A 21,487-nucleotide genomic window follows, 5' to 3' on the forward strand; every position below is an offset into this window, starting at 1 on the left:
GGCTCACTTCTCAGAGCGCACGGTGTCCTGTGAGAAGGCACTGGTTCCCTACATGCTCTAAAGAAAATACTTTAAAATTAACCAGAGTGAAGGTGTTCACAAATGTCCCTTTTTGTAACACACGATGGAAGTCGGCGTGTATACAATGCAGGGCTTTTTCAGAAGTACAGAGGAAAGGACTAGAACACGAGCAGCCTTAAGAAATATGAATTCTGGCAGGAAAGGCTTGGGAGGTGCAAATTCTCCTAAGACTCACATTAGCTGTAAAACACAGAGCATTTCAGTGCAATTCAGTATTTTCTTCCACGGGAGGCTCAGACACACAGGCCACAAGCGAGAGGAACGCAGTGAGTGGACTGTATGTGTTGTAACGGAAGCTCTTTCTGTGCCAGGATTCCGGGGACCCAGCAAAGAGGGGGCTGCGGACGGGAGGAGAAATTCCTGCACTTTCGCCCAGGATGCTAGTCGGGGAGGGCAACGCTCTCCTCCCGCAGTGTGCGGTGCTGACCCAGCCGCGGACCCAGGCGGCCGGCTGCGGAAGGCGAGGGCCAGGCTCTCTCCGGGGCCAGGTGCCACGTGCCCTGAAGCAGCCTGTCACCTCCACGGGCATCCTGGGACCTGTTTACCTACTAAAATCCACACCCCTCTGCTTGGCTGGCCTGGGCAAGTTGAAGTCAGCCGGGTCGCTAACTTTCCATCTGCTAACACGAGTGGGAAGATCGGGACCCAGGGTGCCCCTCTCAGGGCAAAAGAAAAAAAAAAAAAAGAAGAAGAAGAAGAAAAGAAAAAAGAAAGGAAAAGGGCGGGGGGAAGCAGAGACATAATTCATTTATTTAACCCAGAAACGGTTCTACTCTGCAACCCTGCAATCCTCTTACACAACTGTTTTGGCAAAGCCCCCTATGTTCCAACAAATATTAAACTGTGCTTGCCATTTGTCTAAGGAATCTTGCATTAATAAACATGAAGAAGAACACTTTTACCTCCCACTCTCAATGACGGGACAAAACAAAGACCAGCTGTATTCATCAATGGGTCCTTGTTCTGCACATAAAGGCTAATTACATTTTGCTTCAAGCCTCCGCGTGGAAAACTTCCCCGCTGCAAGTCGGCCCGCGCTGTCCCAGCTGACGCGGGGTGGTGACTGCTCACAATAAACCGGGCTCTTAGACCGGCCTCGGTGCCTTCGACCTGCGGGCTGCTTTCCCAAGTGCGGGGGACATCTCCCAGGGACAGAGAGGCGAGGGCAACGTGGGCTCTTGGAAGCCCCTGGGGAGATGATGACATTAAAGCCCACCTTCCCCAAGGTCTGCTGATTTCAGAAGCACATACCAGGCCCCACTCTGCTGATCACGGAAGAGGGGATGGTCACTAGCGGCCATGCTAAGGGCCGCCCGCACCCCCTCCCCGACTCTGCACCACCGCCGCTGTGCGTGTCCGCCGTTGGGTAAGGAAAGTGGGAGTGGTGGTCAGCGAGGGCCCCCACGGCCACGGAAGAGGCCCAGACCCTCCGCCCTGTGAGCAGGGAAGCCTCCTCTGAAACCTACGCTGGACCCTGCCACCCCATCCCTCTTTCGTGATTTAAGAAATCCCTACTCTTGGAGAGAGAGAAAAGAAATGGTTTAGAAATGTTTTAAGACCATTTGTGAGAAGGTTTGCCCCTGGTGGGCTTCTACTCGTACGTATTAATGAGAAGACGTCTAGTCTACTAAGAGACACGTACAGTGGGCCTGAGGCGGATGGCAGAGTGACAAAGCTTCCCCATAAAATAAAGGGGGAGAGGGATGCGAGGGGGGGAGCCTCCACACACAGGAGCTCTCCCAGGCTGATGAACTCCCCGCAAAGCTACAAGAGAGTAGTGAGGACTGACTCAGTCCATTCTCCACATTTTTTGTGGATTACTTACTCTGGGAAGCATGTACAGTAAGTTTGGCCCTAGGCTGCCTTTTGTTAGCAGTCAGTCCATTTCCAACTTGGGAAATGCCCAACCCCTACGCGGGCCCGAGTCCGCTGTCTTTCCCCCGCTCCCAACACACACGGCACCCACTCTGCCCCATCCCCATGTCTGGCACGTCTGGAGGGTGAGCCTGGCCTCCCCGTGTTCTCACACATCTGCACTCCTTTGCCTCCGAAGCGCCTCACCCGAACTCATCTTTCAACCACAAACCACATGTCACCTCCTTCAGGAAGGCTTCTCTGATTACCCTTTCCTTTTGCTCCAGCTGGCTGAGCCTCCCCAAGAGGTTGCCCACTGGCTGCCGCTGAGTTCGGCCACGGGAGTTCTGGCGGTGGGAAGCAGGGAGGGTAAGGGCAGGGGTCACTCTTCGTCCCAAAGGCCACAGGTCCTTGCAAGCCTCAGTGTGGTACATCCCGGCCAGTCCTGGCTCAAGCTGCCACATTCCCTCTGTGGCATCCCTCCTGCCAGCCCCTCGCTGGAGTGTGCTGTCTTGTGGACACCCTGGCAGCACACACGCTGTGCCAGCTGACGGCCCCCCTACCACAGCAGTGATCACACTGGATTCCAACAGCTTGTCTCCCCGAACCTTCTACCTCGGGATTTTCAGGACAGAGCACAGGGCCAGGCTCAGAGGGGGCCCTCTAGAAATGTCGGCTGTGCTGAGCAGTGGCTCTGTTCTGAGTCGTGACCCTCATGAGTTAGGCTTGTTCTCGCTGAGCACACGCAGGCACGCCGTACCCCTACCTCCCTGCTCCTCTCGGGGGAAGGCAAGCAACTCCCTGCTCCGATCCTGGAAGGTGACGTGCCCCGAGCGCCCATGGCCCCGAAAGCAGTCTGTGACGACAGCCGGTCCCGAAGCAGAACATTCTGTTAGAATAAGCAACTCTCATACTTTCTGCTTCTATTTCCACTCACTGGAGTTTAGCGAACATGAGCAAGTCATGCAGGGGTTTTCATTTCATTGGATTTTGGGGGGAAAAATCTTTTTGGCCTTAGGACACACTGAAATGATGAGAAACAATCTGGAAATATTTCTCACTGAGCCCACACCAGTGTCCGCCATTGCCCATCAGATGCCAGTAGGGTTGTAGGAGTTGAGGGGAGGGCTAGGGCCTCTGGGGCCCCCCTGGTGACCTTGCTGGTTCAGGGGACCCAAGATTTAATTCTTACCTGTAACAGGACAGAGCCGGCTTCTCTGTCCAGCCCAGGAGTCAGTGTGTCTATAAACAGTAACTAGAAAAACACTTAAGACTAAAAATCATCCCTGTCATCTTAAGAGGCGGTCACCTGGGAGCAGAGCCCTGACAGGTGGCTACGCTGTCATCCCCCAGCGTCAGCTTGGCCTCTAGCGAGGTCAGAGAGGGTGGGGACAGAGGATGAGAGACCCTGACCCTCTGCTCCCAGCTCCCGGCAGCTCCCAGCTGCCAGATTCCCCACCCAGTGGGGATGGAAACCTGGGGGTGGGGAGCATGTCAGCACTTTCTAGATGGCTCTTCTGGGCTAAGTCGCTTCCCCAACGCCTAAAACAAACCAATTCAATGGACACAAATTTTCTCTGTGGCTTCTCTAGATGCCCAATAAAGAAATGATGAGTCGGGCGCCTGGGTGGCTCAGTGGGTTAAGCCGCTGTCTTCGGCTCAGGTCATGATCTCAGGGTCCTGGGATCGAGTCCCGCATCGGGCTCTCTGCTCAGCAGGGAGCCTGCTTCCCTTCCTCTCTCTCTGCCTGACTCTCTGCCTGCTTGTGATCTCTGTCTGTCAAATAAATAAATAAAATCTTAAAAAAAAAAATAAAAAATAAAAAAAAAAAAGAAATGATGAGTCTAACTCAGGGACCAGTACTTAGCCCTCAAGTGACAAGCGGCATTATCTGCTGTCATTTCGGAACGGCTTCGGTAGGGGCCGTATGTCTCCAGGCTGCTTCTCTTCCCTAAGCAGGTGCACGTCGGCAGCTAACGGCACCTCCCCGGCACGCCCCCCGGAGGACAGGGCAGGAGACGCCAGCTTCTGGAAGCTGAGCCTCTTAAAACATTCTCAGGGTAGCGGCTTTCAAAATAATTTCTGATTGAGACCCCACGAAAGAACCGCGTTTTACACAGCGACCCAATAACCGTACATTTGTATTTTTAGATTTCTACACACAATGAACACGAAAGTGTCACAAAACAATACTCGACTTTACCCTGTGCCGGGAGCCGTGATACTGTCTACTCCGCTCTGTTGTTTCGTTTTCCATTTTTTTTTATTGCTCAACGGGCTGGTTGCTGCTCACTACACTGACTTTGCTCTGTGACACCCAGTTTGAGAAACACTGGCTTAGCAGGGCTCAGAGACAGGCTGCACAACTTTTGAAGTGAGCAACGAAGCAAGCTTTGGTTAATTATAGAAATGCAAGACATATCTATGTCTTCTAGAAAGAGATGTAGGTTACAAAAACAAAATAATGAACCTGGGTGGGGGGGAAGGAATTTACCAAGAAAGACAATGACTATTCTTAGTAGAATAAAATCCAGGAAGAAATAATAGAATAATAAGGGTGGCGGGCTGGCAGAATAGGGGGCCAGATACCAATGCTCCCCCACCCCGGACAGTGATGCCTGCACAGGCACACTGGGAGCACAGCGGGGGACCCTCCTTACTGGTGCAGGCAGCCTGGGGGCCGTGGGCTTCTGGAGGACACTGGGGGAGGCACCCAGGATAGGAGGTGGCTCAACCTCTTATCTGGTGGCCCTTCCTGTCTGGACTTTGACAGGGGAGACTGGGGCAGGGACAACTGCTGCTCTTTGTCATCTCTCTTGATTTCTGTCACTACTGTTCCTTCTTTTCCGGTGTTCTGCACGTGGGTGGAGTGAATCCGTGCTGGCCCAGATCACGGATTTCCTTCTGGCAAGAGTCTCGTGTGACACATGCCCACCCCCAACACATGCACGCCCTGTGAGTCTGTACATGGATGTGTCCGTACATGGATGCCAAGTGTTCTAAGGGGTGACGCGAGTAAATACGTCTGTGTGGGAGCCAAGGACGCAGACACAGGGAAAAGGGGATGTCATCTGCACAGACCCAGCTCCCCGAAGGGTCCCATGTGTCCCCTCTTCTATAAGATGCCCTGTTCCCAAACTTTCTTAGAAAAAGGCACATGTTGATGAGGCTTTCCAATAATTAAGGACACAAGTTCCAGTGTTCTAGGAGCTCCAGAGCTTACTGTCACACCATGGTCATTAGACTGACGTGAGCAGCTCATGGGGGTGATGCTGTTGTCCCCACAGCAGCTCTGAGGCTGAGTGCCTCCTAAATCCCATACCGCTTTGCGAAAGCCAACAGACAGGAGGGCAAAGCGGGGTGGGGGGTGTCTTCCATGGATTAGCAAAGCTGGGGGACACCTGACCGAAAGCATGCAGACGGGGGAAGCCAGGCGGAGACTTACTTGGCAGTAATTTCTTCATCGTATTTGGTTTTCAGGTCAAATAATTCTGTTCGAGTTTTTTCCAGGGCTGAAAGGCAGAGGACATAAAACCTTAATATAAGATACCAGTCGTTCAAATTAAATTAGAAAAGGTAAAGTAGGGGCGCCTGGGTGGCTCAGTCGGTTAAGCATCTGACTCGGTTTCGGCTTAGGTCATGATCTCAGGGTCATGAGATCGAGCCCTGCGCTGAGCTCTGAGCGCGGAGCCTGTTCGAGAGTCTCTCTCTCTTCCTCTGTCCCTCCCCCCGCCAAAGAAAAAGAAAGAAAGAAAAAGTACACAAGCAGTATATACGCATCCAAAGAGTCCAAGATAACAAAAGTACACAGAAGGGGCCAAAAAATCCCCTTTCACTTCCACCTCCTCTTAGCCACGCCCCCTCCTCGGAGATAATTCCTGTTATTGGTTCAGTGTGTACATTCCCTGCTTTTACATATATTTTGTTATTTAAAAAATACTTTCATACATAATTGCACATATATATATATATTTTTTTTTTCTCCCCCTCCTGACCCTGCACAGATAGGATGATCCAAATACTTTCTGAGACTTGCTCTTTTCCTTGAGCAGAACTGCATGGAAAGCTCTCCGTATCGGGACACAGGCAGTAACAGTGAGCTCTCGCACGAAGCCGGCCAAACGCTGGGCACCTGAGGACCCGCAGAAGCCAAGGTCCTGGGGTAAGGAGCGGAGACACTCCGGACAAATGCCAGCTGGCTGGCTCTCCCAGGAGGCAACTTACGTTCCCAGCAATACCGGGAGTGTGACTATTTTCTTATACTCTCACCATCACCGCATATTATCAATTAAAGAAAATTCTTTTGACAGTATGACAGGCAAAACAATCTTTCCCCTGATTTAATGAGCATCCTCTTGCCTGTTAAGAATTGTTAATGTTTTTTCATGCATGTACTGGCCACGTGCGTGTCCCCCTCAGACAACCTGTTTGCGTCTCTGGCCCCTCATTCTACTGGACTGTTTATCTCTTTGTACAGATTTCCTAGTGAGTTTTTAAGGTATCTTGAGATCCTGAGGGGTCTCATTCACGTGTCTGGAAATGTGCTGTGGTTATGTTCTCACACTCCGGCATGAGGTACTCCCTCGGATTATGAGGTCTTCTGATGTTTCTCCCCCCACGTTCAAATTAAGTATATGACGCAGTTTCCCTTTCAGGGGAAGAAAAGAAAAAGAAAGAGAAAGGAGGAGAAGAAAAAAAAAAAGCATAAAGAAACGATAAAAACTCCAGCACAACCTTTTCGAGCATCTTAAATTTTAAAGTTCTACTAGTACTGTGCTTAAGATGGGAAGAAGTGTTGTGTTTTTTTTGTTTTTCCCCCTCATGGTTCCAAATGAGATGTCAGTCCTTGACAGTTTGGCGATTTAGATGTGTTTGTTGGAAAAAGAGCAGAAAGAAAGGATGGCGTGTGGAAGGGATGGAAAAGGAATTCAGACCCTCCCACCTGGACCTTACAGACTCAGGGTGGGCGAGAATGAAGTCAAGGTCGAGAGGCTGGGGGTGGGGGGGGGTTCTGAGGAGCGTGGGCTCCTTCACTCCTCCAGGGGGCCTGGTACAGGGATGGGGGTATGGCAGGGGGAATAGGGGGACAAGGGCACAGCCCAAAGCCCCCCACTTCCATCTTCCCCGAATGGACTGGACTAGGATACAGAACGTCCCACCTGTCTGCAGACTTTGAACTTTGTGTTCCGCTTCCTCCAGCTTTGAGGTGGTAGACATCTGCGTCTCCTGCAGCTTTCTAGAACGGAAGAGAATAAAGCCAACTTGGTCATCTTATTCCCCAACGTGAACATCCTGTGTGCTTTGGAGCTCGGTGGCCAACAATCTTTGCGGCAATCCATGCCACTGGCCATGGGTGCATGATGGGGCTACCGCTGGGGCCGCCATGAGCGTCACCTGCCTGCTCCCCAATCTTCAGCGCCCCAACTCTGTACCCACATGGGACACAAGGTGGAGCGTGCATCCCGCGGGACCTGATGCAGGCTGATGGCCACAGCCGGGCATCTTAAACGTAACTTGCTCTTCACGTGCCAGATATTTAAAAAAATAAAAATAAAAATCATCATCACGCACTCATTGTTTTCCAAAGTTCCCCAAGAAGAATGATACATTTACATTTTGCTGACACAATGAAGGAATTTGTCGGAATAAAGGATGTGCTAATAGATGTGACAGCTGCTCCACGTCTGTTATAATGGAATGTAAATGTGACCATAATACCTAATGCGCGATTGTCAGTGTTTGAACCCAACGTCCCCGGATTTACATTTCCCCTGATCTCCCAGATGAATTCCCTGGTCAATAAATAGCATTCCTTCCTCCTCATCTGCAGAAAATGTCTAAAAATAAGTTTATTATTTTTATATCATATGAAGAGAACACACACTCTCAGACTAACAAACCTGGGAATACAGAAAAGTAGAAATTACATCGTTTAAAAAAATTGCTCAAATTTCCATCCCTATGGAGAAGGGATTGCTCACGTTTTCACATATTCCAATTATAAAACTATTACAGGTTCTGAGTTAAAAAAAAAAAAAAAACAAACCCACCGGCAGAAGTATACTATAAACTCACACGTAATATACAACAGTGTAATAGACATTTCCCTGTCCCTTCCAGCGTGAGAGGGATCACAGCACGTGTGACTTGCCCGCTTTTTCACTCACTTCCTTACTTTGGAAACGTTCTACACCAGCATACGTGGCTCCCCCTCATTCTTATTAAATAATTAACGTAACCAGCCTCTGCGGACTGTTGGATTGTTTACTGCCTCTTCCTACTAGACAATTCTGCAGTGATCATTAAGTAGACATTGTTGCGTAATTGTGACAGTGAATCTGTTGAAGTCCTAGCAGAGGAATTAGAATGGTTAAAGAGTACGTGCGATTTTTTTATTATTGTTGTTCTGATAGATATTGAGAAACTTCCCAGCAACCAAAAAAACCTCACTAATTTAAACTCTTGCCAACAGTATGTGAGTGTTGTTTTCCTGTGCCAACACTAGATAAAATTAAACCGAATTTTCCTGCTGAGTAAAGCTGAGCATTTGCTTCTCTTCGTACGAACTGTCTGCATATCTCCGTCGTCCACTTCATAGCTCTCGTTTTTTCCTACTAATCTGTGAGGGCCCTTACGTGGTTGGAAAATGTCTTCTCAGTTTAAATAATCGGTTTTCAACTATGATCAGAAAGAAATACCTACTCCAAAATTACTAAAAACAGAATACTTGCCCAAGTTTTCTTCTGGTATGTACACAATTGAGTTATTAATGTTTAAAGCCTAGATTGCTTTCAATTTCTTGGTGTAAAGAACGACATTAAAAAAAAATTCATCCTGCTTTAGTTTCTATCCCGAGTGGTCAGTCTGGTATTTGCATCTTTAAATATAATTAATTCTTCTACCTAGTTTGAAAAGCCAATTTAATAATATCAAATTCCCAGATGAATTTACTCCCACCATTTTCAGACGCATGACTTTGCTCTGTGTAGCGGTAATCACACTGTATGTAATTGTCTATCATGCATTTTCCACTCCGTATCATGCTGGATACATCGCTGATCTCACTTCAAATTCTACACTGTTATTATTTTAATGGCTGTGCCATGTTCCAGCTGGGAATGGCCCGGCTTTACCTACGCATTCCTCTCTGGCCGGCATTCTGATGGCTTGCCTCCCCAACCCCTCACCCTAGCTACTATCAGTAACATGGTGAGAAACTGCTTTGGGCACTAGGAGCCCTGACCCTGTGGGGCTCCCTTTTCCCCTGGAGGCAGTACCCGGCCCCGCTCTCCCACACTGCATAGGACTGGCTTTGGTCCTGCAGCGAGGACTCTGGGAGGCTACGTGAGACCACCGGGGAGGCCGAGGCTAGAGTGCTGAGCTGGGCTCTGGTCCCACCTCTGGGTGGCTGGCTGGGAGAGCATGGGCAGGTCCCGAATCTGAAGCCTTGTTTCTCTATCCGTAACAAATTTTACTGACATCGGCTGCTTGATATACGGAGTGTGGCGAGGTACAGAAAAGAGGCCAAAAACCCAAAAAAGCCCCCCAAAAAACAAGAACCCCAAGATTTGTGGCTGATGTTAAATATCCACATTCATTTCGCCAGGTGGCAGGATTTCGATGTGTGTCTAGGACATCCCCAGAGAGGGCAGAAGGCCACGCCCTGTCATCTCAGCTCACGTCAGCGCATGCCAAGCGCACACACTTTGTGCTCAAGCCTTGGACCCGCGTGGCCTTGACGGACACACTCTGGTCCCCTTGGCAACCTGACGCCACCCCCTGTGGGTAAACAATGCATGGCCCTCAAGGTAATCTCCCAGATGACAGAGTAAGGGACACCTTTACTTTTCAAACAAAATTTTGGTGAGAGCCCTGCGGAGCGTGGTTCGCCATCCGGGCTGGTCTCCCGAGCTTGTTCCGAACGCTCCTTGCAGAGTCAAGTTCAGAGTTAAGAACATCGTGTCAGTGCGTGCAGACCCCACCAGACACTCACCTCTCCTTTTCCGCAAAATCATTTTGTAACTTCTGTTCCTTTTCGAGAGCTATAGTCTCCGCTTGGTTCTTCAGAGTCTGTTCATATTCTCGGATTTTTTCTTTAAGTGCTTTTATCGTAACCTCTGCAGAAACGGAAAGATGGGAGTGAGAGGCGCAGATTCTGTGCGGCTACACACACAAGCCTTCTGCGACCTGGTAGGATCGCTGTTCTAAACTCTAGCTCCTCAACCCTGACACAAAATCAATTGTTACGAGTCCCTTCGGAGACCTTTTACTCTCTAAATGTTAAATTGAACTTTAAACATTTAGGCTGCGGAGGATCAATGGATTTTGCTGGGAAGAAGAGCTACGGTTTCTTCAATACGACTTACAAAAAAGTTGGGGGGAGGATCAGTGGTCACACAGAATATCATCTTATTGATAAGCTTTAAATTAGTCCTCTACTGAGGGAAGATGAATCGTGTTTTTGTGCAGTTTAAGTATTTTCTCACAAAGAAAACAGTTCATAACTGTGTGTGCGTTCTGGAAGAAGGGGTCCTGGCCAAAGTCAGGTGAGTCTAGAGACGTGCCTAGCCCTGCGTTGTGGTCCTGCGGGTTCACAAGTGATGGGGTACCGTGGGGGACGGGGTGTGCTAAGCGGGCACGGTGCACATCTAAGGGACGCAACCCGGAACTGGGGGCTGTGTGCGCAGAGCAGGGGACTCCTGGAAGAGCCAAATCTCCGGAAGAGTGAGTGCCAGGGGTGTGGGCAGAGGGCTGGGTGACGGAGGAGCTCTGCAGGGCTCAGTGCTCAGAGCCCCTCGTGGGGCAGGGCTGGCCCCAGAAAGCCTGGGCCCCACCACCACTGAATGCATCTTCTAGCCCTCGCTTTAATGAACCCAATGGGAACGCCAAAGCAGATGTAATAGACAGGGCAGCGCCCTGACTCAGACCCGTGGGTGGCTCGAGAGCAGGCCTGTTCCGCCTGCTCCCTCCCACGGACACCCCCACCCCACCCTCTGTGCCGGACCGTCCCTGGCAGGCACTGAGGTCCCAGCTCCGAGCAGAGCAGAGCTCTCGGGGAGCCGCACCTGCTGTGCGTGATCCGTCTCGTAGAAGGCGAGGCCGAGAAAGGGCCAAGGCACGAATGAATGGGGGAGCCTAGGCAGGTTGACTGGGGGAGGCCTGGATGGCGCTTGTGACAAGGGGGCTTCAGGCTCACCCAACAATACTGACTGCCAGGACTTTGCCCAAGTAAGAACTTGCTCCGGGGCCCTCGGTCCTTCAGGCTGTGACCCACATGCGGCTTTTACAGCCCCAGCTGCACAGACGTGCGGGGCAAGGCCGGACCCCACGAGCGGGCAGTTGGTACCCGCATGGCTTAGCGGAGAAAAGCCAAAGGCTCTTTCGTGAAGAGAAGAAATGGGCCCTTTTCATGAAGTGGACCCAAAGGGCTCTCCTTAGAACCTTCCACTTTCATTCAGTGGAAACCTTTGGGTTCTCCTTAGAGAGAGAGAGAGAGAGGAAATTAAAACCAATGACCCCGTCAGGGCATCTGAAAGGAGAAAGGGGGTCTTTCTGCTTTTGGGGCTGGCTGTTTGGGGCCTGGAAGAAACGCTGTGTGAGACTTACGGCTAAGCACACATGTCACTGTCGAGCCACTGTGACAGGGACAAAGCTGGGCAGGAGCGGACCCAAGTGGACACCACGACAGGTCAGCTCTGAAAACACACGCACGCTCTGTAAGTCGGGTCTATGTGACTGTGTCACCGTGGAGCATTTCTGCCTCTCACAACTGGTGGGAATTATTTGTGTTGCCCGTGGACCTCAGTGCTCACTCCAGCGAGGTTTCTCAGAGTGACACAGCCATGCTCCCCCCAGGGGAGGCCGGGGCACCAGCCGGGGGCTCCCACTCTGTCTGACGGCGTCTCTTTGCCATCCCTACTCTGCCCGGGCTGCTCTCTGGCCAGCCGAGACTAAGCTGGGGCTGGCTCGTCCTGGAGCCTCTGGTCCTCCTCTGGCAAGCTGGCCTGGGTCCAGGACACTCCCCAGGGGGGTCCCAGCGGAGCCCCTCCCCGTGAGCCCGTGAAGGGGGAGGAGACTGGCCGCACAGAGAGAACCGCAGTGCTCTGCTCTCTAGGCGCACCTGGGCGCCAATGTGCTCAGCTTTAAATGGCGGGGAAAGTTCTAGCACTTGATAAAGAGGCCCTTTCCGCTCTAACTTTGCATCCATCTACACTACGGCTGTGACGTAAACACACGTCACGTGCACTCCACCTTTCCAAGTCAAAACCATCATATACTGGGAAGAAAGGGGAGGAAATTGTCATTTTGTAAAGATATTAATAAATAAGGTGGGAATTTCTAGAAAAAACAGCCGTGGGCAGTAAGATCCTCTGATATTTACTGAGTGCCAGGAAAAGTGCGCTAAAGGGCCCCCCAGCATCTCAAGAAAGCCCATCCCGATCCTTAGTGGTTACGATGTGAGGCCTCCCACCCAAGAAAGGGAGGATTTTCACGAAGTGAGGTCCCTCGATCACTTGTTTAAGGTCTCAGAGCTAAACAGTGGCCCTGGAGGGTCTCAAAGCAGGTCTGTCTGCCTCCGGAGCCTCGTTCTGAAGTCTGGGGACTAGGGTATCTCACTGAAAAAAAGCCCATCAGATGGGGCCTTTGGGGAGGACATCCCACACCCGGTTACGGTTCCTCGTGGGGCAACTGGCCCTGGGGGGAGCCAAGCGAGCCTGGTCGCCGAGGGAGACCACACAGGGCCCAGGGCCCACCTGCACCTCCTCCAACAACAACAAAAAATCCATCCATAAAAAAACAGGAAGAGCGGGTCTGTCAAAATGAGACGTCAGAGGTAATAGGAGGGAGAAAGGCAGCCCCTCCTCCTGGGCAGTGCTGCTAGGAACCCGGATGCGTGCATTCCCGGGTTCTCTCTCACCTGGAGTGTGGGGGAAGGCGGCCCCTTCTCTAACCTAGATCCCAGCCCGCTGTGTCCAGTGCCTCACTGTGAAGCAGGACAAAGCTGTCCCGACGCACCCCAAAGGCTTACTGGTCCCTGTGGAGCCAGAGTGAGGTGGGGGCTCCTGGGGGTCTGTGTACTCCCCCCGATACGGGGGAAAGGGGTTCCTCAGGACTGCCCCTTGAAGCCTGTCTCCAATGGTCTCAAAGCCAAGGACACTTTAAAGATCTAAGTGATTGTTCTCCAGTGCATGGAACAGACTGGAGAAAGGGCCGCTCCCCCGATGTCACCCAAAAGGCCAGCCCCTGGCTCCCAGTCCCTCCCTCGCCCACATGCTCAAACCAGAACACACGGGTGACGTTTTAGGTGGCGCTGGCAGAACGGCTGGCAGCGGCTGCGACACGGGCCGCGCTCTGTCCCCGCGACAGGCAAGCCCGCAGGCTCCCGCACACGGTGACCACATCTGGATTCAAGATGCTGCAGAGACCCCTTTGTTCTTCCCCGAAAGGAAGAGCCGGGCGACCTCTGCCCTCCCAGCCTGGGTGGGTCGCCGGCTGGGCAGCCCGGCTGGTTCTCTTTCATTAAACTCGGAAGGACTAGGGGACATGGAGCAGCGGCCATTACCAAAGGACTTATGGCTCCGGCCCTTTGATCACGAGCTGGCTCTCGGACAGGTGTCGCCCGCAGGCCGCCCATCAGCTTTCTGAAAGGCTGATCCCATCCCACGATGATCTGGGAAGGACTGGAAAGACTCCTGGGCAGGCCCGTCACGGGGCCGTAAGAGCAGGCGTCGTCACACTGCTTGGGAGAAGTTTTGCTTCCAAACGGCTACACGTTATTACTATTATCATCTCTCTCTAACGATTCTGATTTGGGTCCCACCCTGACATTGTGACACGGAATCCAGTTAGACCTCGTCCCGACAGCGTGCGGAGGCAATTAGAGGCAGAGGGGAACAACAAAAAAGGCAAAGACAAGACAAAGGAAAGCACTGAACCGTCTGCCACCAACCTTGATTTTTCACTTCGGCAAATTCCTTGTTGTACTCTTCCAGAGTTTCCCGAAGCTTTTGGTTCTCCGTTTCAATGTCATGCAGACGCTGCACTTTGAGCTGGAGCTGCTGCCCGAGGTCCAGGGCAGGCACGGGATCTATGGGAGAGGACAATGCACGTCACCCCACTCTGGGCACAGACCAGCCACGTACATGGCCCGGAGCAGGCCAACGGCGGGGCCCAGGAGGTCAGCCTCCCCTGGCTGCCCCGAGGCTTCTCTGCCCCCCTGCAGAGCCCCAGGTGACAGGCCAGGGATGTTTTTCTGCAGCCTACAAAGGACGGGTACGCAGCCCCAGCCTCCAGGGCCACAGTTTGTGGTTGTGGTGTGGCAGTGGCCATGGGTGCACTGGGATCTGCCCACGGCTCTGGCATGGTGCGACACTTGAAGGATTTCTGGGTCCTCGAGCTGATGGACAGGAAGGGGACACACGTGGCGGAGGCAAGGGGAGGCACCAGAAGCCTCAAGTCTCCTGTAATGCTTGGGAGGCTGGAAGTACCACTGATCCCCTGACAGCATCTTGCTGTCACGGACACTCTGATGGATGTTTTCTCACTGGAGCTTCCCCGCCATCCCAGGGAGGGGATGTGACGGTGTGTTGTGTTCCTGTCTCGCAGGTGGGACTAAAGCTCCTGGGAGCACAGTGGCTTGGCCAGGGTTTCCCGGCTCCGTGGCGGGCCGGCCAGCTGCGGGGGTAAGACTCCCCGGGTCACAGTGCGGATGCGGGAGACTGCACCTGCACGGGTCGCGTGAGGTCCCGTGGGCCCACTCGGTGTGTGATCTGCGATCAGACGGACCTACACAAAACTGGATTTTCCCCTCAAATTCCAGACTGCAGACACGGAACTTGCAATACTGACTCTTGGCCTTTGACTCTATTGCTATTTCAGCGTGCGGTGGGGAGAGGCTGATGCTCTCCGTTCTTTCCTCTGCGGCCAGAAAGGTGCGTCTGGTCCACCTGCTGGGCACCGGGCGAGCGCCTCCCCTAGAATTCTCGGCCGGTCTGCGTGGAATAACCCAGTCCGCTGGGCTTAGAGGAGATTACTGGAGATATTTCTGGTATGGACGCCAGTCTCACTTGTGAGGTGGCTGCGAAGATTTAGTCTCTGCGGTAGGAATGCTAAACACCGGGCCCCGAGCATCAACAAGGGCATATATTCAAGAGCGCACTTGATTTTCAAATGCCAGAGTCATTAATTTTTCAGACCACCCTCGGTTCCTGGAAGCGAGGGGAGATCTCCCATGCCTGAGTCGGCTAGTCCGCCAGGAGCCAGGAGCCCTGAGAGATGCCAGCGTCTCCGCAGAGTTTACAAAGAGGCAGGCCCTGGGGAATGTCCAGTGCGGTGGCGGACCCGTGCACGGGGCTTTAACACAGCACTGGCCGTCACGCGACCCCTGGGGCCGGAGGGGGGCATTTATCCCGGGTGTCTACACAGTTTATGACTATGTCACTTTCTCATTTGTGGCTTTGCATTATTATTTTAATCAGCATTAAAATATTTACATTAAATTACATTTCAAAAGCTATTCTGGGGAGACGGGTCCTTATAAGTAGGGGGTAGTGATAACCCAGAGGCGGAACTCCTCAGAACATTCAAGGTGCTGTGTTTTTTGTCCTTTTTTTTTTTCCTCATTTCACACTTCTCCAGGGTACTTTTCTACCTCCCCACCTCCAACACCGGCCTTTTTCACCCTTCTTTCTCCCTGTGGCCCCATGCAGGTCAAAAGGCATGAAGGACAGAGACAGTCCGCCCAGGGCCCCCTTCAGCTAGAACACCCATCTGAACTTGACACGGAGGTCAGGGAAGGATTGAGAAGGAGAACCGCTGCACTTGGATAAAATTCTATTAACGTTCGCGTATGGAGGCTTTCCAGCACAGCTGCCCGTACAAATTATATTTTTAAAGAGCTAAGCTAGTGTCCTGCCCTCTCCGTCCCGAAAATTTCTGGTGACAACTTTTCTAGTCCATTCCTTTTAAAAGGCCAGGACCCACTGTGTCTGCTTCGAATAAAAAATAGCTTCCCCCGTTCGATTCAGCCAGGAACTCAGTGACATATAAAAAATAACACGCACATTATCAAGTGAATGGGAACTAGACCTTTAGACAAAATTTCAAAGCATTACATTGTAAATGAAAATTCTGGCAATCTCATAATTATTCATTAGGCATGTATATTTAATTTAACACTATTAAAGGTTAATGCCTAAGTAGCAAAACTGGTCACAGAATAAAGAATGAACTCAATGTTCAAACATCTCTATGCATTAAACTTCAAACTTTACTACGGTACAGTTGAATGACTAGACGCCTCCAGCATTTGAGTATTGTTTTGGATTATGTCAAAGGCATTGCTGAAGTCGCTCTTAGGCTTAATTTTTATTACTTGTATTAAAGGAACAGCTAATTACCACATGACAATATAATGACTCTAGCATGTTTGGGCTGGAGACCAAAACAATGAATCTCGGCGTGCCGAACCCCAACCTGTATGTTAATCCAGGGGAAATCATGGCTTTTTGTCTCGTTAATGATTCCCGGGGCCATTAAACCCCACACAAGTATTGTTGGGTCTCATTCTGAACGTCACAAGCCTCCGACCTTGGCAGCTCAATTAGGGAATTGTCTGGCGGAGGCCAGAGAACACACCAAATCCTGCAAACCCGTCTCCTTGCCTCTTCCAGTTCACCGGGCTTGATCGTCGGTTCCATCCGCCCAACGTGACAAACTTGCAAAGTGTTTTACAATCATCTGATAGTTAATTCCTAAAACGCTCTTTGAGGCATTATGGAGCTCATTATGCAACACAGGACCCAGAACATAATTACAACAAACAACAACAATACCATCACCTGTATTTACCCAGCACCTTCTCCTAAGTACATGTAACATGACCTCATTAATTCCAGCCGTCACAGTCAGAGGTCGGGGGAGGGGGTGCTGGCATCCCACCCAGGGACTTGGGTCAGGCGGGGCGGGGGGGGGAGTCGGAGGCAAACAGGCACGCACAATTCTAATTAGGATTTCTGCTTCCTGAACCAGCAGCCAACTAAATTATACTGTCTCTTCAAGCACTAATTTAACAAGTATTTCCTGCACATCTCTCTGCTCTGGGCAAGGCCCAGGTGAGGCGCTGGGATGGACGTGTGGCAGCATCAGCTGGGACCAGCCTCACGGGAGAGACACAGCAAGTTCACAAAATGACCGAAGGGAAAGCAAAGAGGGCGACACTGACGAGATGAGCTGGAGACCACTCCCTGATGGAGACAACTGGCAAAGGTAAACTTTTTTTTTCTTTTTTTTAAAAAGAGGTGACAGGATTTAGACCCGTGGAGACTGTGGGGCAATCAGTCCTGGTGGAAGACACAGCAAGTGGGCACGGAAGTGCCAGGCAGGGCCAGAGAATGCTTCAGTCTGACTGCTGGCGCCCAGGTACGTTTTATGACGTCAGGACCGTTCTAGGTGCTGGGTGGGGGGCATGGCGGTAAGAAGACAAAACCCTTGCTCTCAAAGGCCTGACATTCTACTGAAATGAAGGAAATGGACAAAAAGCAAAACTAAACAAAACAAAATACTTTCAAGCACTGCCAAGCAGGACCATGAGAGGAAACAGGGTGTGGGAACAGGGAATGGGTCCTGGAGACAGATGGACAGGGAGGGCCTCCTGGAAGAGGTGGCACCGAGATTAAGATGTGGGTGCCAAAGATGAGAGACTCTGAAGCCTCTTGGCAGAGAGAAGAGCAGTGCAAAGGCCCGGAGGCGGATGTGAATGTGGCATATTCCAGGCACAGAGAGAAGCCAGCAAGGCTGCGGTGAAAGGAAGAGAAGGACTGCAAGGGACACATCGTCAGTGACTGAGCCCTGTGTTTAGGGAGCTAAAGAAGAATACAAACAAAGTTAAGGAGAGAAAGAGAAGACATAAAGAAGAATCAAATCGAATTCTGGATCTGAAAATATCAAATACCACTGACGCAGTAAGTAGCGCATCAGTCCCATTAAAAAGACAACGTCTGAATCAAGTTTGTATTCAGTTCTACTCCAGATGGGAAAACCTGTCAGCAGAGGACGCTGGCAAGGTAAGCCTCTGGCCCACAAGAAGAAAACTGCAGTACTTAGGACCAAAGAAATGTTTGTTGGTTTAGTGGCAAAGTATTTAAGAGTTTTAGGCTTAAAGATGAGTTACGCAATTTTCTTCTGAAAAGTTAAATGTTCCACATTAGCTGCCCTGTTCTCTGATGGCAGATGGCTATCAGTAATAAGCTGCCTTGCAGACATTTTTGAAAAAACAAATACATGATCTAGTTGATGTTTTAATACTTATTGGGGAAGAAACCACTTCTTGAAAGAAGTTCATGCTATAGTGATAGCATTTCAAAAGTAGGTATTTGGAAACATTCCCATCATCATCTAAACGTACAGGCAAAAACAACGTCCTCTACGAAAATGTCTCAGCCACAAAAATGACTGCAAAAAATGCAAAGAAATAGGATAATCGGGGGGCTGGGTGGGGGGAGATAAGTTAATAAAAACAGGACTAGAAATGACAAGAGATAATGGGATTAGTTGATGAAGACATCAACAGCTATTATAAGCCTGCTCAAAGATTTAAAGAAAAATATGGACACAATGAGGAGAGAAATGGAAGCTACAAAGAAGAATCAAATGGAATTCTGGAGCTTGAAATACAATGTCCGAAATGGAAAAAAAAAAATTTCCTCAACTGGCTTAACACCAGATTAGACATTGCAAAAGAATAAAGATCAGTGAATTCACAGACACAATCATAGAAACTGTCTGAACAGGGAAAAAGTTACTAAAACCTCGGCAACCTATGGAATGGTACCAGGCGGTCTAATGCTGGTCCTGGAGAGGGGCAAGGAGTAGATCTGAAGAAACAGGGGAGAAATATTCCAAATTTGGTAAAGGTTATAAATATGAAACTCCAAGAAACTCAACAAACTACAAATAGGCTAAACACAGAACACCAATAAACCCCAACAAATTGCTGAAAAGAAGAATAAAAAGGCAATCTTAAAAGCCAGAGAAAAGAAGGCTTGTTCTGCACAGGGGAAGAAAAATAAGACTAACTAGGGACCTCCTGTCAGAAATAAAACAGGCCAGTTCTGAGAGACAGAGAGAGAGAGAGAGAGAGAGAGAAACAAACAAATAAACCCGAAATTGCCAATGTACAGTTTTATACCCAAGAAAAATGTCTTTCAAAAAAACGAGGTTGAGTTTTTTTTTTCCCCTCATATGAATGAAAGCTGGTGCAGCTCACGGTCAGCGTGCCCACACTGTAAGAAATGTTAAGGGAGATGATACAGACTGAAAGAAAATGGTGCCGGACAGAAACCTGGATGTGCACGAAAGAATAAACAACACCAGAATGGTAAATATATAAAATAAAATGCTATTTTTCTCATTTTTAATTTCCTAAGAAGATCATTGACTATTTAAAAGCAAAAATAGTAGTGCTCGCTTCGGCAGCACGTATACTAAAACTGGAACAGTACAGGGAAGATTAGCTTGGCCATGCACAAGGATGACATGCAAATTTGCGAGGCATTCCATATTTTTCTATGGTGAAAGAAGAAAGCAAAAATAGTAACAATGTACTGTACCATTAGAACGTATCTAGGAATAAAATGAATAACAATACACAAAGGACTAGAGAGAGAAAATAAATGTATTGGAAGATTCTTCCGTTGTATGAGAAGTAGTATAATATTATTTGAAGGTACAGTGTAATAAATTAAAGATGGTGATTGTAAACCCTAAGTAATCACTGAAAAAATAAGACAAAGAGTTATAGATAACAAGACAATTGGGGAGGTAAAATAAGATCATAAAAAATAATCAAATGAAACAGGAAAAAAATAACCCAAACCAGGTAACACAAGTAAGAAACAAACAGTAAGTTGGCAGACTTAAACCCAACTTTATCCATAATTACACTCAATGTAAAAGACCTAACGTTCCACTTAAAAAGAAGATTGTCAGATTGGACAATAAAGGAAGGCATAGCTGTTTACAAGAAATGCAACTTAAAATATAGTAACAAAAAACAGGTTAATAGTAAAAGCATAGAAAAAAGATCAAACATGAAAGCATTAATCAAAAGAAAGCTTGAGTGACTAAGTTCAAATCAGACAAAGGATACTTTAGGACATGAAATATTACTAGGGATAAAGAAAATCGTTGTATAAACTTAACAGAAATTGTATGATGCATTTCCTGCAACCACAACAGAATAAATCAATGACGTAAATTCCCCACCCTAAGAAGAGTGAATAAAACCCAAAGTTAGTGGAAGTTGGTAAACAGTAAAAACAAAGAGTAATAAAACTTAAATCAGAGGGGGAAAAGAGAAAAAGTAAGGCAAGCAAAAGTTAGTTCTTAAAAAAAATAATCATTAAAATTGACAAGCTTCTAGCCAGAATGATCAAGAAGAAAAAAGAGAGAATCCACAAATTCTAAGATCGGGAATGACAAAGAAAGTATCACTACACATCCTACAGATACTTGAAAGATAACAAAATATTATGAACAACATTATACCAGTAACCTGGATAATTTACATGAAATGGATCGTTCCCTGAAAAATTACCAAAATTGACCCAAGAAGAAATAAAACATCTTAATAGTCTTTTAAATGTTAAAGAAGTTAAATTTATAATGAAAAATTTTGTATGAAAGAAAACCTCAAGCCCAGATGCCTTCACTGGTGAACTAGAGAAGTTTTAGAGAAGAACAATAGATATCTTACACCATAACAGAGATGGTATAACATAATACTGGCATCACAGACAGATATCTTACACCTACTCTTTCAGCAAATAGAGAAAGAGGCAGCACTTCTCAACTCATTTTGTAAAACCACAGTCCTATATTCCTAATGAACGTAAATGTGAAAGCCCTTCATGAAATATTAGCAAATCGAATCCAGCATATTCTAAAAACCACAACACATCATAACCAAGTTAAGATTTATCCTAGAAAGACAAGGCTGGATTAACATCACACCATCAACCACATAACTTCACCATATGAAGAGCAGAAAGGTAAAAAATTGTATGATCACCTCAAGAGATGCAGAAAAAATCTGACAGAATTCAGTATCTATTCATGACAAAAACTCTTGGCAAAGTAGGAATAGAAGGGCATTTTCTCAACCCCATAAAGAGTGTCTATTAAAACCCCACAGCTAACATCATACTTAATGGTGAAAGTCTGAATGCTTTTCCCTAAATGTGGGACCAATGCAAGATGTCTGCTTTCTCTACTTCTATTCATGGTCATACCTGAGGTCCAAGCCAGTGCAAGAAAAAAAAAAAAAAAAAGAAATATTTGACATTACAGATTGAAAAAAATACAGAACACATCAATAACACTACCAAACAATTTGATCTGGTATTTATGAACATTCCACCCAACATCTAAGAAGTACACAGTCTCTTCCAGCGCACAAGGAATATGCCAGATAGAAGATCCCAAGGAATCTACCAAAAAGCTTTCAGAAATAATAGGTGAGTGTGAAAAGGCCACAAATACAGTATCATTATAT

At 48.7% G+C, this 21,487-nt stretch overlaps 1 protein-coding gene across 8 annotated transcripts in view; it reads right to left on the reverse strand.

Moving 5' to 3' along the window:
• Positions 1-21,487, reverse strand: part of LOC111146355 (cut like homeobox 1) — a 353,463-nt gene that overhangs the window by 130,396 nt on the left and 201,580 nt on the right. For 7 of the 8 annotated variants that reach the window (XM_022501880.1, XM_022501882.1, XM_022501881.1 and 4 more), the window contains 4 exons: positions 13,886-14,023; positions 9,929-10,052; positions 7,095-7,171; positions 5,381-5,447 (listed from right to left, as the gene is read on the reverse strand). In XM_022501880.1, coding sequence (XP_022357588.1) covers positions 5,381-5,447; positions 7,095-7,171; positions 9,929-10,052; positions 13,886-14,023 — 406 coding nt within the window. The remainder of the gene's footprint in view (positions 1-5,380; positions 5,448-7,094; positions 7,172-9,928; positions 10,053-13,885; positions 14,024-21,487) is intronic. The other variant, XM_022501883.1, reaches the window with a different exon arrangement.

Source organism: Enhydra lutris, unplaced genomic scaffold, assembly GCF_002288905.1.
Source record: "Enhydra lutris kenyoni isolate GAN:26980312 unplaced genomic scaffold, ASM228890v2 scaffoldscaffold13, whole genome shotgun sequence".
In the NCBI taxonomy this organism is placed as follows: domain Eukaryota; kingdom Metazoa; phylum Chordata; class Mammalia; order Carnivora; family Mustelidae; genus Enhydra; species Enhydra lutris.